Source organism: Pristis pectinata, chromosome 14 (assembly GCF_009764475.1).
Source record: "Pristis pectinata isolate sPriPec2 chromosome 14, sPriPec2.1.pri, whole genome shotgun sequence".
Classification (NCBI taxonomy): Eukaryota; Metazoa; Chordata; class Chondrichthyes; order Rhinopristiformes; family Pristidae; genus Pristis; species Pristis pectinata.
In genome coordinates, this window is record NC_067418.1 from 49,729,866 (window position 1) to 49,744,645 (window position 14,780).

At 50.2% G+C, this 14,780-nt stretch overlaps 1 protein-coding gene across 27 annotated transcripts in view; it reads right to left on the reverse strand.

Moving 5' to 3' along the window:
• The window catches only part of madd (MAP-kinase activating death domain), a 160,057-nt gene that overhangs the window by 28,325 nt on the left and 116,952 nt on the right, over window positions 1-14,780 (reverse strand). For 22 of the 27 annotated variants that reach the window (XM_052028954.1, XM_052028941.1, XM_052028960.1 and 19 more), the window contains 9 exons: window positions 12,951-13,109; window positions 11,236-11,356; window positions 10,281-10,343; window positions 8,901-9,021; window positions 8,251-8,356; window positions 7,858-7,968; window positions 7,077-7,184; window positions 5,732-5,896; window positions 5,467-5,539 (listed from right to left, as the gene is read on the reverse strand). In XM_052028954.1, coding sequence (XP_051884914.1) covers window positions 5,467-5,539; window positions 5,732-5,896; window positions 7,077-7,184; window positions 7,858-7,968; window positions 8,251-8,356; window positions 8,901-9,021; window positions 10,281-10,343; window positions 11,236-11,356; window positions 12,951-13,109 — 1,027 coding nt within the window. The remainder of the gene's footprint in view (window positions 1-5,466; window positions 5,540-5,731; window positions 5,897-7,076; window positions 7,185-7,857; window positions 7,969-8,250; window positions 8,357-8,900; window positions 9,022-10,280; window positions 10,344-11,235; window positions 11,357-12,950; window positions 13,110-14,780) is intronic. The other 5 variants (XM_052028965.1, XM_052028964.1, XM_052028962.1 and 2 more) reach the window with 1 other exon arrangement.

Here is a 14,780-nt window from a genome sequence, read left to right on the forward strand (position 1 = left end):
TTGGTACAGCAACTGCTCTGCCCAGGACTGCAAGAAACTGCACAGAGTTGTGGACACAGCCCAGCGCATCATGGACACCAGTCTCCCCTCCTTGGACTCTGTCTTTACCTCTTGTTGTCTTGAAGCAGCCGGCATAATCAAAGACCCCACCCACCTGGGACATTCTCTCTTCTCCCCTCTTCCATCGGGTAGAAGATACAGGAGCCTGAGGACATGTACCACCAGACTGAAGGACAGCTTCTATCCCACTGTGATGACTATTGAACGGTTCCCTTATACAATAAGATGGACTCTGACCTTACGATCTACCTTGTTGTGACCATGCACCTTATCGCACTGCACTTTCTCTGTAGCTGTGACACTTTACTCTGTACTGTTATTGTTTTTACCTGTACTACCTCAATGCACTCTGTACTAACTCAATGTAACTGCACTGTGTAATGAATTGACCTGTACGATCAGTTTGTAAGACAAGTTTTTCCACTGTACCTCAGTACGAGTGACAATAATAAACCAATACCAATGAAGACTGCTCCACACAACAAGAACTCAGAGGGTCCAAAAGATTAAAAGAATGGGATGACTTTGAAAGCAAGGAGAGATGATTGAAGGTAGAAAGGGCTACGAAGGAATTATCACAGATGCAGTCCAGAACAAGGAAAGAATTTTGAGGGATACAAGTGCATTAAAAGATGTGGTCTGAATAAGGGTAATCCAAGTACCTGAAACCCAGGCAGAGGTGATATTGTCATGGAAAACATCAAACTTGCTTTTCACTGAAATATAACTGAAAATGCTGGAAACACTCAGGAGTACAGGCAGAGCTGGTGGGAACAGTTAACATTTCAGATCCTTGACCCTTTGTCAGAATACAGACCTGCTGAGGAAGGAAGTGGGGAGGATGGCAATGGTACAGACAGGCAGAGACCTCGGTGAGTTCAGAGGACAGGATAGGGGCAGGTGATAAAAGAGAAAAGGGGCAGAAAGAATGTGGGGAGGAAGAGATTGATTGACAGCTGATAAGCCCCTTTACCATAAATGTTCAGGACTATAAAGGGCCGACAGTTACATTAGAAACTAGAGCTGTGTTAGATAACATCTAAGATATCTTTGTTAGTCACATGTGCATCGCAACACACAGTGAAATGCATCTTTTGCGTAGTGTTCTGAGGGCAGCCCGCAAGTGTCGCCACACTTCCGGCGCCAACATAGCACGCCCACAGCTTCCTAACCCGTACGTCTTTGGAATGTGGGAGGAAACCGCAGCACCCGGAGGAAACCCACGCAGACACACGGGGAGAACGTACAAACTCCTTACAGACAGCAGCCAGATTTGAACCCGGGTCGCTGGCACTGGAAAGCGTTACGCTGACCGCTGCACTACCATGCCTGCCCACGACACTACCGTGCACTGCATCAAGTATGGACACTAAGTGTGTACTTAGCACAGATTAACCAGACTATTACAAGCACCCACAGAGTTACTGAAATCACTTGATTTTCAATAACAAAAGATTAAAAGGGTATTATTATTATTTAACACAATAAACAACAACAGTTAGAAAGAAGATGATGGGGAGTTCAGACACAAGAGGCAAAACTTGAGTCAGGTGATACAGGAGAGAAACCAGGCTGCTTTTTTGAGGCACAAAGGTTGAAGATTTCTGGAACTCTGCCCCAAATCTCTGCAAAGCTGCAACAGTTGAAGTTCTGAAGATTCAGACTGATCTGATTTTAAGCGAAAGTTTCTCTAAGGGACACCATGACCTCAGTAAATGGTCGAGCAGGCTCAAGAGGTTGAATAGCCTGAGAAACAACGGACTGCAGATGCTGGAATCAAGATGAAAAACACGAGACTACAATGCACTGTCCATGAGTGTAATGGCCTTTGTTGCAATGATTTACCCATTGGAATACATGTTCCCAGTTATTCCCTTGCTGCCCACTTGCATGGCTTCAGCAGAACAGGTACGGTGTGAAACGTGGAAGCTGTAACTGGGACCAAAAGGACCCCTGTTCTGGATAGAAGGAAATTAAATTGTGTTGGGCAGGGCAATGCAACGGTTACATTTGATGAAAAACACAATAGTGCTGGAGGAACTCAGCAGGCCAGGCAGCATCTGTGGAGAAAAGCAGGCGGTCAACGTTTCGGGTCAGGACCCTTCTTCAGGACTGAAGATAGGAAAAGGGGGAAGCCCGATTATATAGGAGGGAAAAGCAGAGCAGTGATAGGTGGACAGAAGAGGGGAGGCGGGGTGGGCACAGGGTGGCGATAGGTAGATGCAGGTAAGAGACAGTGATGGGCAGGTGCGGGGGAGGAGGGGAGAGCAGATCCACCGGGGGATGGGTCAAAGGTAAGGTGCTCAAAGGAACAGGTGAACGTTTCACAGAACACCTGCGCTCCATCCCTAACCGCGACCTGCATCTCCCCATTGCCGGTCACTTCAACTCCCCCTCCCACACTGTCACTGATATGTCCGTCCTCGGCCTCCTCCACTGCCGGGAGAATTCCAAGTGCAAACTGGAGGAACAGCTCCTCATTTTCCATCGTGGAACCTTGCAGACTGATGGCATGGACATTGAATTCTCCCACTTTAGGTAATCCCCACCTCCCTTCCCCACAACACCACCCACCCCCACCATCTTCTCTTCTTCCCTTTCCTAGTCCTTTTTTTCCCCTCTCTCTCCTTACCTTTGACCCACCCCCCGGTGGATCTGCTCTCCCCTCCTCCCCCGCACCTGCCCATCACTGTCTCTTACCTGCATCTACCTATCACCACCCTGTGCCCACCCCGCCTCCCCTCTTCTGTCCACCTATCACTGCTCTGCTTTTCCCTCCTATATATCGGGCTTCCCCCTTTTCCTATCTTCAGTCCTGAAGAAGGGTCCTGACCCAAAACCGTGACCGCCTGCTTTTCTCCACAGATGCTGCCCGGCCTGCTGAGTTCCTCCAGCATCGTTGTGTTTTTCACCTAGATTCCAGCATCTGCAGTCTTCAACCTTTAGTGTCTTCACTCCAAAACTATTTCTGAAATCAGCACCTTCAGCCTTCAATAGGCTGAGAACTGTGCAACCCTGACACATTGAGAGCATTCTGTAATCTCAGCCCATTTTCACTGCCTGGGACTCTCACTCAACAGCAAGCCCAAGATGCTGCACAAGCCAGTCCGGCAAATTTGGCTCCTCTCCATTGCCCACCCCGGCCACCAGAACAAACACTTGTAGAGAACTGCTGGAAGGCATCAAGCACTTCCCTCAACACAACAGCCACCCCCAAATGCAGAGGTCAAATAAAGGGAGCTAAGCAACCTTCAGAACACTGCTTGCCATATCTTCTACTGACGGAACAACAGTCCTGAAAAAGGGTCCTGACCCGAAATGTTGACCGCCTGCTTTTCTCCACGGATGCTGCCTGGCCTGCTGTGTTCCTCCAGTGTCAGTGTTTTTCAGGCTGAGTAGCCCCGTGCACCTAAACAATGTTGAGACCAGGCATGGCTCACAGTAGTATGGCTGCCGAATAGGTATAGGAGGAGGAGGAGGAGGAGGAGACAGTGGAATCAGGTTTTCAAAGGCCACAGGGAATGGGGTCAAATGGCCATAAAGGAACAGCTCACCAGTTTGGGAATAAAACATTATTATGAATGCAAGACAACTGCAGGTGTGAACAGGTCATCCTCAGACTAGCAGACCGCCACTGACCGCTTCCCCTGCCCTCACCCCAGCCATCACAATGAGTAAGATTAGGACACAAGTCTGCTAGTGATACCAAACTAGTTGGGCAAGGTGAAACCTTCAGGTGGATGCAGAGTCTACAAGGAGATATAACCAGGTTAAACAACTGGGTGAGAAGGTGGCAGACAGAAAGCATGACACTATCACAGCGCCAGCGACCCAGGTTCAATTCCGGCTGCTGTCTCTAAGGAGTTTGTACGTTCTCCCCACGTGTCTGCGTGGGTTTCCTCCGGTTTCCTCCCACATTCCAAAGACGTACGGGTTAGGAAGTTGTGGGCGTGCTATGTTGGCACCAGAAGTGTGGCGACACTTGCGGGCTGCCCCCAGAACACTCCACGCAAAAGATGCATTTCACCGTGTGTTTCGATGTACATGTGACTAATAAAAGAAATCTTATCATTCACTTGGGTAGGAAGAATGGAGAAACGGAATAATTTAAAGTTTTGAGACAATAAAGTCTCCAGCTTCATCATGTTTTTCATCTAGATCCTAGCATCTGCAGCCCTTTGTTTCTCTTAAATGTTTATATACCGAGAGATGTGTTAGTTCATGAGGCACATGCAGATACAGCAAGCTGTTAGGAAGTATTGTTCCTTTTGTAACAGGGTTGGAGCACAAAAGTAACGTTTTGCTGAGGTAGTACAGAGCTTTGCCGAGACTTCATTTGGAGTGCTGCATGGAGTTTGCGTCTCTGTACCTAAAGGACAATACATTCGCCTTGGAGTCAATGCAGATCGTTTCCTGGAAGTGGAATAAGACCTATTGCTGCTGGGTTTTAGAAAACGGGAGGGAACCTTAAGGGAATTCTGATGGGAACTTGCAGATATCAAGAAACTGTTCCCCACTCATGTTCAATGGCTACGGGATGTTAGGTCATACCTAAATTTAGGGAAGGTCCATTGTTCTATTTCTGCATCTATTTTGAACTTTCAAATATTATGGGGACCTTTTTTGAACTACTTTCAAAACCACTGATTTGGTGCTTGGAGTACAGATATTGGCTTTATGTCTTTAAGGTGTTTTTTTTGTCCTTTTTCTTACCAAACAGTTTTGGTTTTGGTAGTGGGGTTAGATTTTTTTATAATAAAATTATTCCAATTTATTAATATTAATTAGTTATCATTTCTGGTTATCAATATGAAGTATTGTGAATTCAAGCATGATTCAATACAATGTATTTGGTACCATTTTGTCTTTTCTTTTGTTTCATGTACTCTGTATTCTCTATTTGGAATTAATAAAAATATTGAAAAAGAAAGAAAGGAAACTGTTTCCTCTCAGCGGAAGGTCTAAAATTAGCGAGCAAAGTGTCCGAATAAAGGGGTCAGCATCAGAACCAAGAGACAAAACAATTTCTTTGATCTTGTGAGTTTCTTGAATTCTCTGCTGCAGGGGGCCGAGGGTGCTCAGTCACTGAGCACGAGGCAAAGAATCGATTATCATATCAAGCGAGAGAGCAGGCTTAAGGAGCTGGCAGGTTGGCTGCTACCATTTCTGAAGCTCCGACCGTGCTGCGAAACCATGGTTCAATTCTCGTCACCGCATCCCCTTCGGAGAGCGACTGCGTTTAAGTATTACATCAGTACATTTGTGACGGCGTTGGCCCGCTGACTCACATTGATTCAGCGTCATACCCCGAGGGTGCAGCCAACCGGAGCCTGATGGTGTTTATATACTGATGTGCACCTGTTCATTGTCCTGTTGCTCGCTCACTGAATTATTTTGATCACTTACCTGGTTTGATGCTCTGTTGCCTTGCCGCTGCACGCTCCATGCTGTCCTTCACACAGTAGTACAGCTCGCGACACTGTCGAAGAACAATGCAACAAGGTTTCAGACGCGCTTGGCCCCGGGGCGGCGGAGGGGCAGGCCAGGGAGACGTGCTGGGGAACTCAAGGGCAACAGCAGCAGCCGGGGGTCACAGGGAGGGAAAAAGAAAAATCGAGCAAGAGGAAAAGCAGGAGATGCACACTGATTCCCGAGGCTGCCTTCTCAGTACCTTCTTGGTGTAGAACTTGTTGAGTTGGGTCTCCTGCCCGTTACGTCTCCACAGACACAGGACCTTGGTTTTGGGACAGTACGTCATGTTGATGAGTTTCTCGTACCACCATCGCTCGTAGACCGTCCCAATGTTGCTGCGGAGCACGATGCAGTCGTCGCACACCTGCAGCCGGGCACACAGAGCAACTCCCGTCACGGCTGCGGCCAAGGCCCACAGAACGCATCACAGACGACGACCATGGTCGCCAACAAACCAAAGTTGCATGATGTCATGACAACAACCTTTCCCTCAATGTCAGCAACACAAAAGAGCTGGTCATTGACTTCAGGAAAGGGGGCGGTGTGCATGCACCTGTCTACATCAATGGTGCTGAGGTCGAGGGTTGAGAGCTTCAAGTTCCTGGGAGTGAACATCACCAATAGCCTGTCCTGGCCCAACCATGTGGATGCCACGGCCAAGAAAGCTCACCAGCATCTCTACTACCTCAGGAGGCTAAAGAAATTCGGTTTGTCCCCTTTGACACACACCAACATTTATCGATGCACCATAGAAAGCATCCTATCTGGACGTATCATGGCTCTGCTCAGGACCGCAAGAAACTGCAGAGTTGTGGACACAGCCCAGCGCATCACGGACACCAGTCTCCCCTCCTTGGACTCTGTCTTTACCTCTCGCTGCCTTGGTGAAGCAGCCAGCATAATCAAAGACCCCACCCACCCGGGACATTCTCTCTCAGGTAGAAGATACAAAAGCCTGAGGGCACATACCACCAGACTTAAGGACAGCTTCTACCCCACTGTGATAAGACTATTGAACGGTTCCTTTATACAATAAGATGGACTATGACCTCACGATCTATCTTGTTGTGACCTTGCACCTTATTGCACTGCACTTTCTCTGTAGCTGTGACACTTTACTCTGTACTGTTATTGTTTTTACCTGTACTACCTCAACGCACTCTGTACTAACTCACTGTGTAATGAATTGACCTGTACGATCGGTATGCGGGACAAGTTTTTCACTGTACCTCAGTACAATGACAATAATAAACCAATACCAACCGTCCCAAGTGGCTTCCATTAACCAGATGGCACAACTGAGGGTGCATGGCCAGAAATTAGAACGGCTACTGGGAAATGCAAGAGCCTGTCGGGACTTGCAGGTGCTGCTTTGTGTGGGACAGGGCTGACAGCTCCGTAAAGCAACGTAAATCCTTGGCCAGATTTCCGGCTGGGCCAGTGCAAGAGAATTGTCAAGGAACAAGAGGCTCTTTGCTCCTCACTCTCACGGGGAGGCATTTATTCAGCCCTGGTGTTCACGGTGTAACTGGGTCATTCCATACCTCCATGAAGAAGATTTCACCATTGGTGTCAGTTCCTGCGTGCACCACAAAGGTCTGCTTCTTGATGTGACGGCTGCCGCAGGGTCGGATGTGGAGATCGCGGCTCTCCTGCCAACCAAACACACAGCCGTTAGAGAAGCACTTGCCAGGCGCCACTCACTGTGTAACGGGACTGACCCCTTGGCTTCCACTGCCCGTCCTGGGTCAGCTTCACCCTCATTGCACCTTAGCTGCCTGGGGCCACCTTGAGCACCTCGATCCCTTGTACTCCACTGACACAAGGCATGTGGACTGCAAACCTGGGGCTCCTGCACTCGCCGGTGATACTCTTCCTACAACAGGGACTGTTTTGCCGCAGTATTAACCTGATGAATGCACACCTGCTGCCAACTCTGGACCCCTCACATCCACCCACCTGTCTGCACTCACTCACCCATCAGTGCACCACACTCCCCCCCGCCCACACTCCCTCCCCACCACCCCCCCCACCCCGATTACACATCTCTCCCACCCCTCTCCAAATGTCCATCCACAGCACAACCTGCACGACTGCACTCCCCGACCCTACCCTACCCCTGGACCGATCCACCCAAACCGTATCCCCTGCACACTATCCACCTGCCCAGCTGTACGTCCTTTGCCCACCAGTCCTGGCCTGGGACGGTGCTTCTGGCTGACTGCAATCCCACCGTTCAAGCTATAGACCACGCCGCTCATTCTGATCTCCCTTGCATGGAGGTCACCTGCTGCACCCGGTCACGCCTCCAGGGCAGGTGCTCACCAGCTGCGGCAGGCGGTCGAGCAGCTCGTTCACCTCCTGGCTGTGGACCAGACCGATGTGCGACTTGCCCATCAGCCTCCTCACCTTCCTCCGGATGTCGTTCTTGTTCACCTGCAACAGGGCGCGAATGGCAGTCAGTGGGTTGCAGCTCGGCACCCAACCCACAACGCAACTACTCGAGCAGCTGTCACTTCAGGCACGGCACAAGCCGTGCGCTCAAGGAGTTCACCTCCAAGCAGCATTCTCAGTGGTTGGTGAACAAACCACTTCCCTCTGCCCTGGGACCGTCTGAAGTGACAGCGTAGACCACAGGAGGGATATGTCCCGTTACTACCGGTCTTTATCGTCTAGTTCTTAATGGTACCCTAGAATGGTCCATGGAAGAGGGCTGACCTTGACCATCAGCATGTAAACAATCATGTTGTAGAGCAATGTGGACAAGAGTCGGTCCTCATCATCTTCCAGCCGCTTTCGATCGTGTTCCCCCAGCGACACATACCTGCGTTGAGAGACAACAGGTCAACCGAGATGGAGGAGCACTTGTAGACACAGCCCAGCGCATCACGGACACCAGCCTCTCTTCCTTGGACTCTACCTCTCATTGTCTTGGCAAAGCAGCCAGCATTATCAAAGACCCCACCCACCCGGGACATTCTCTCTTCTCTCCTCTTCCATCAGGTAGAAGGTACAGGAGCCTGAGGGCACAGACCACCAGACTGAAAGACAGCTTCTACCCCACTGTGATAAAACTATTGAACGGTTCCCTTATACGACGAGATGGGACTCTGACCTCATGATCTACCTTGTTGTGACCTTGCACCTTATTGCACTGCACTTTCTCTGTAGCTGTGACACTTTACTCTGTACTGTTATTGTTTTTACCTGTACTACCTCAATGCACTCTGTACTGACTCAATGTAACTGCACTGTGTAATGAACTGACCTGTACGATCGGTATGCAAGACAAGTTTTTCACTGTACCTCGGTACAATGACAATAATAAACGATTACCCATCGACTGCTGCGTGGCACACGTGCCGTACCTGTCGATCATCTCTTGTGGGCCCTGGTCCATGCCCATTCCTTCTCGTTCTAACATCACCGCATCAAGGAAGGTGTCCTCCCAAAACTGGACCTGGTCCCACAGCATTGAGCGTTCCTTGCCTGAGGAAGAGCAGGTGAGACCGTCAGAGGCAACTGCCCCTTCCCACCCCCCCTCTCCCCCACTTCTGGGGAAACTTGCCACATCACTCAATGCACAATAACGGCATGCACCAAGGATCCTCTCTGACTAGCCCAGAGTACCAATGGTCTAATTGGAGTTGCATTGGAGCCACAGGGACACAAAGAGGAAAGCATCACACAGCAGACGGGCCCAGGGTAGAGACATTTCCCCCCTGCCACCCCCCCAAGTACCAGGAGAAAGAGGCAGAGAAGCCCCTCCTCTAGAGTGTGGCGGGGACGGAGTGAAGGCAATGACACTGGACCCCTGCCGCGAGGGAAGGCTGCCCAGCCTTAGCCGCAGGGGCAAGCAGTTGCCCACCTGTGAGGGAAGGGATGGGCATGCCCCTGGGAGAGGGTGCAGCGACAGGGGCTGGAGATTTAGATTGGCCCTCACCCCAATGCACCCACCCCACCCCCCACCCCCACAACCCCACCTCCCTGTCTCAAACACTCCACAGTCCAGTGAAGGGAAAGGAAGCACTAACTAATAAAAGCACGATGGTGAGTGTGCTATACATGCACGTCTCCAGTGGGTCACACTCGATTCCTTTCAGGTGACTTCCCAGCTGATTTCCCGTCTGCCGCTCCCCGACACTGGATAAATGTGAATGGGGCAGGGGGGAAGAGTTAGTGAAGGGGGGCAATGGGAGGAGGATAGGAACAGGTGGGCAGTAGAGGAGGGCGGCGGAGGAGAGCGACAGGCGGGCGGCGGAAACAGGGTTCACCAACGGGGCGAAGTGAACACGTCTCCGTGAGGAAAGGTGGGGCGATAACGTCTGGTGGGGCAAGGGGAGGGGGTGCTGAGCTGGTGGAATTGGCAGCAGGCGCAGGAGTCGAGCAGGGTCAATGCGAGGGTGGTCCAGTGGTAAGCATGGGGAGGGTGAGTGTGTGGGGAAGGTGGTGGGAAGAGGGGCAGCTTGGGGCCAGAGGCGATCAGCTGTGTTGAGGAGGAGAACGTGGGGACGAGGGTGGGTCACGGAACATGGGACGCCCGGATTGGTTGGGGGCGGGGGGGAGATCAGTCACGGAGGTAAACAGTTGTGTGTCACGGGTGCGTGCGCACAGACTGGAGCCCAGGGGCTGCTATTCACAGGATCGGAATCGTTTGTGAATGGCTGGAGACCTCTCCTGATTCATGCAGCAGCTAGTCATGCACGACCATGCGAATGCGGCAGTAGAAGCGCTTTTTGTTTTTTTACTCATAGATAAGGTTTCCATGGCCGCATCCTCCAGCTGGTCCCACATTGAGCTCTTGTCTCTCCCTGAGCGTATCCAAGGCAAGCCAGCAGTAGAAATGAAAAGACTCCAGCATTTAGTTACATTCACCAGGCAGGATCACACGTGGGGTATACTCCTTTATACAGAATGCGACACAAACACTTCACAATGGAACAGAAGCACCGCCACGTGAGCACACAGGAGGGACGGCAAGTCTTAAGTCAATTCTGTGTGGGAAGACTCTTGTTCCAGATCACTCACAAGCACACACATCGGATAGAGAGAGAGATATGCTGAAGTGGAGAAACGTTGTGTTTCCATTACATGCCTACTAATTTCTAGGGTAGGGACATGTTTGGCACAGCTTTGTGGGCCGAAGGGCCTGAACTGTGCTGTAGGTTTTCTACGTTCTATGTAATACAAACTCAGCGCCATGTGCTTAGACACATCCCAACAGAAACATTGTGTATTTGCAAATGTTGCATCAAAACAATCATTACCGAGCACCGCAGCAACCTGCCCCCAAGTACACAGTCGCAGCATTCCCCCCCTCCTCCAGGACCGACACCCCACCCCCAGTACCTGTTCTTCACTCGCAACTACACAGCCCAGCTGCAGAGCACGACTGTCACTCAGCTGTGGCCACTGGCTCACTCACTCCCACCTCCAGCCCAGCTACTAAGCAGCTATCCCCCCCCCACCTCCCCCCCGGACCCCAAAAACACTGGACCACACCCCCCAGTCCCTGCACAATTACATCGCACGTAAACCCCCAGATCCCTTGGCTCCATGGTGACGAGGGTCAGGAGGCACGTGAACATGCTGGGACTCCGCAAGTCTTGGGTCCCCGGGATAAAGAGCCGCTTTGATTCGTCCCTGATTCAGCGCTTTACGATCATTTCACAATGGAATGGCAGGAGGTGTTTCAGTTCTTACCCAGCAGTCCTTCGTACAGGTAAACCCTCTGACTGACATCCTCTGGGGGACCGGGGGGCTGCGGGCCGCCAATGCCACCTTTTGTAGTCTTGAATCCAGGGACCAGCATGTGTGATTTGCCCTGTGACGTGACAGACTCCCTGTTAACGACAGCCTTTTGCAAAATGAACACTGCATTGATCCTCTTGTGAGTTCCTCCGCGATTCGCCTCACTCTCCTGCCACTCCTAAACACTGGCCGCCGCACTCCGCATCCAACCCTCTTTTTTGCTCATGCTTTCTCCAGAGAGTTCACCACCTCCCTCTCCAGTCACTGTGGGAAGGCAGTGAACGCCCACCTTTGCCATCTTTCTTGAAGACCAGGCGGCCACATGCTCCCGAGGGTCCTCCATCCCCCACGCTGTCTGATGGAGAGGGACAATCACCCCCTCCTTCCTCAGTTAGTCAAGATGTGGGCAGCAATGGCAAGGTTAGTATTCATTGGTCACCCCTCATTGCCTCTGAACAGAAACAAAAATGGCTTGGCTCTTCCAAACCACATTTCTTATTTTAAAAAAGGTCAACCACATTGCTGAAAATCTGGAGGCACGCATCGGCCAGTGGGTAAGGATAAGATCTCTTTATTATAGTCACATGTACATCGAAACACACAGTGAAATGCACCTTTTGCGTAGAGTGTTCTGGGGGCAGCCCGCAAGTGTCACCACGCTTCTGGTGCCAACATAGCACGCCCACAACTTCCTAATCCGTACATCTTTGGAATGTGGGAGGAAACTGAAGCACCCGGAGAAACCCACGCAGACACGGAGAGAACGTACAAACTCCTTACAGACAGTGGCCGGAATTAAACCCGGGTCACTGGCGCTGTAATAGCGTCACACTAACCGCTACACTACAGTGCCTGCCCCTGCCCCACTCTTCCATCAGGCACACCTCAATGTGCCGTCTTTTAACCTGAGAAATGACCCTGCGATAGAAAACTCAGTTCTATCCAACTGCTGTGTTGAAAGACAGACAAAACTGGAGAGACATCGAACTAGTCACATCATCGTGACTTGGATCTGCATCTCCAGTGAGTCACTGCTGCTGGTCAAAACAGCACATGGGACTACCTTCAGTGTTCAAAACAGGCAGCTCACCACCACCTTCTCAATGCCAGTTAAAGCAAATCAACAAATGCTGCGCTTGTCATTGACACACACGGTCCAGAAGGGAATAAAGAAAATTGTCTTTCTTCTCATTACCACTCAACTTCACGTGAAGACCAAGACCTGAAGCCTGCTCCCATATCTACAAGACTATCCAACCTGGACAAGATATTGAAAAGAAAACTTGTACAACAAGTGATTTGTTTCCACCCTTTGATATTGTGAAACTTTCCTCCCGTTCTTACCGAGCTTTCAATGAACCCATGCAACACCCTTCTACATCCTCAGTTTATGAACATCAACTCAAAGCACCAAAGGCAGATTCTTCCAGGACCTCAAGCTGGTGACGTTCTGTCCACGAAACCCCCTCCCTCCTTTACCTCTGCCCTTCGCCATCTGTTTCTCTGTCGGAGCAGAGACTCTACCCTATGGTAAGTGACCACACCTCATGCCAGCTGGTGGGGGAAACAATTTTGGTCTCCAACACCAAAGATAGGAGGAGGGGTCACAGGCAATCAATCCACGTTCCCCAGTCCCCATTACAGAGAAGCTTCCAACAGAGACTTACGAAGATGTATCTGGTGTCAGTATTGGTCTCGATCTCGCTGTCAGAAAGAGTCGCCCTGGATGCCTTTGCCCCCAAGGTGTTTCTCCCCACCGTGCTTTCACCAGCAGTGCTGCTGTAGTCACTGTCGGCTCCCAGGGTCTCCCCTGAACTGTTACTGACCTGGGACCGTAAAACAAAAAAAATCAGTGAGTTCCACTACCCCAAACACAGCCGCAAAGAATCAGGGTACACTGCGCTGTATACTTTAGTTACAAGGTTCAAGAGCACAGAGAGAGGGAAGTCATCTCAGCCACAGGAAGGTGGAAAGAGAAATGATGGGTACAGAACCCATAAATGGTGCAAAATAACAACGGGTGTGGAGGTAAACAAGCACCAGTATAGGGTGCAGGGGTTGGGCTTGAGAAAGTGGAACACCACTTGAAGCACAATCTAGAGTATTAAAGCATTCGTAAAACAGTGACTATGGTCTGCATGTGCACCAAAGGATCCTTGACGCATTAACCTCAGAGTCCATTGCAGATGTGAAGTACCAGAAGTCGGTAGCTTCAACTGAAACTCTTCCTCTCCTGCTGGGGATTCCTGAATGATGTAGAAAGGGACAAGGCCAGGCACAGCACTGGGGCAGTAGCAACCTCGTTCAACAGATGTCCCCCACTCCCTCAATTCAAAGATTAGATCACCTTTAACCACAGTGAGCAAGGCAGAAGAACGACTGCCTGAATTTGGAATGTGCCTCCAGTGAAGGAGGGGGACTATCACCACTGATCTACAACAGCTCAAACCTCACATCCAGATCTGTTCAACATTTCATCTTCGCCTCCCCTGCAGGGGGCCTTGAGTTGTTGTGACGTGCAGAGTTCTGAGGGGGGAGGCAGCAGGGAGATCTCACTATAGCTATGGATAAGAAACCCGTTGAAACCGTCTTCATTCATCAATCTAGAAGAATCCTGCTCAGTACCTCCTTCCCAAAATGGTCCAAGTCATCTCTTGAATAATTTCGAGTGGCTTATTCCCACACCCCTGTCTGGGAGTACTTTCAATTATTTGACAAGCTTCCTGACTTCAGACTGAGAATCCTCTTTGGGGGGGAAAAAATCTTAGTTAACCCTCCTGCATTGTTAACAGAATGGAGACAATCAACCTCATAGCCCTCTATGTTTACTTCCCAGACACCCCTTTCCCGACTGATAGCTCCATATTTATAAAACGAACTGGGACCAGCAGTAAGCGACCCAGGCTTTCAAGGCTGTTCCACTACTTAGTGACATTATGATGGATCTGATTATAACCAGCTCCGCAATTCCATCCACCCTGATAACCTTTCACTCCTTACCAGCAGTTTATCCACCTCTGCTTCCACTGCCTTTGGGGAAGAGAGCTCCAAAAAGTTCAGCTTATCTTGGTCTTAAACGTATGACGCCCTTATTTTTAGAACAGCGACCACCTAGTTCTAGATTCTCCCATAAGAGGGAACATCCTCTTGACATCCATTCGACCAAATCCCATCACTCTACGTTTCAATGAAGTCCACTCTGATTCCGGAACTGTGGATCCTGCTAAGAGAAACCTAACCTTCTGCTGCTTCTCTACACTCCCTTCAAGGGCTCAAATATCTTTGTGATTTGCAGTGAACTCATATTGTGCTGAATATTCCCTGCCCGGTCCCAATGAAGTCAGGAACAGCTGCACCAGGACTTCCTGAATTGTCCTATAATGGTCCGGCAGCTACAGTTCAACATCCCACTTCCCTACATGCTCCTCCATACTGTCTGGGCACAGATTGCCGTTATTCTACATATATTCATTGTTTTCCAACCTATAAGCAGATTT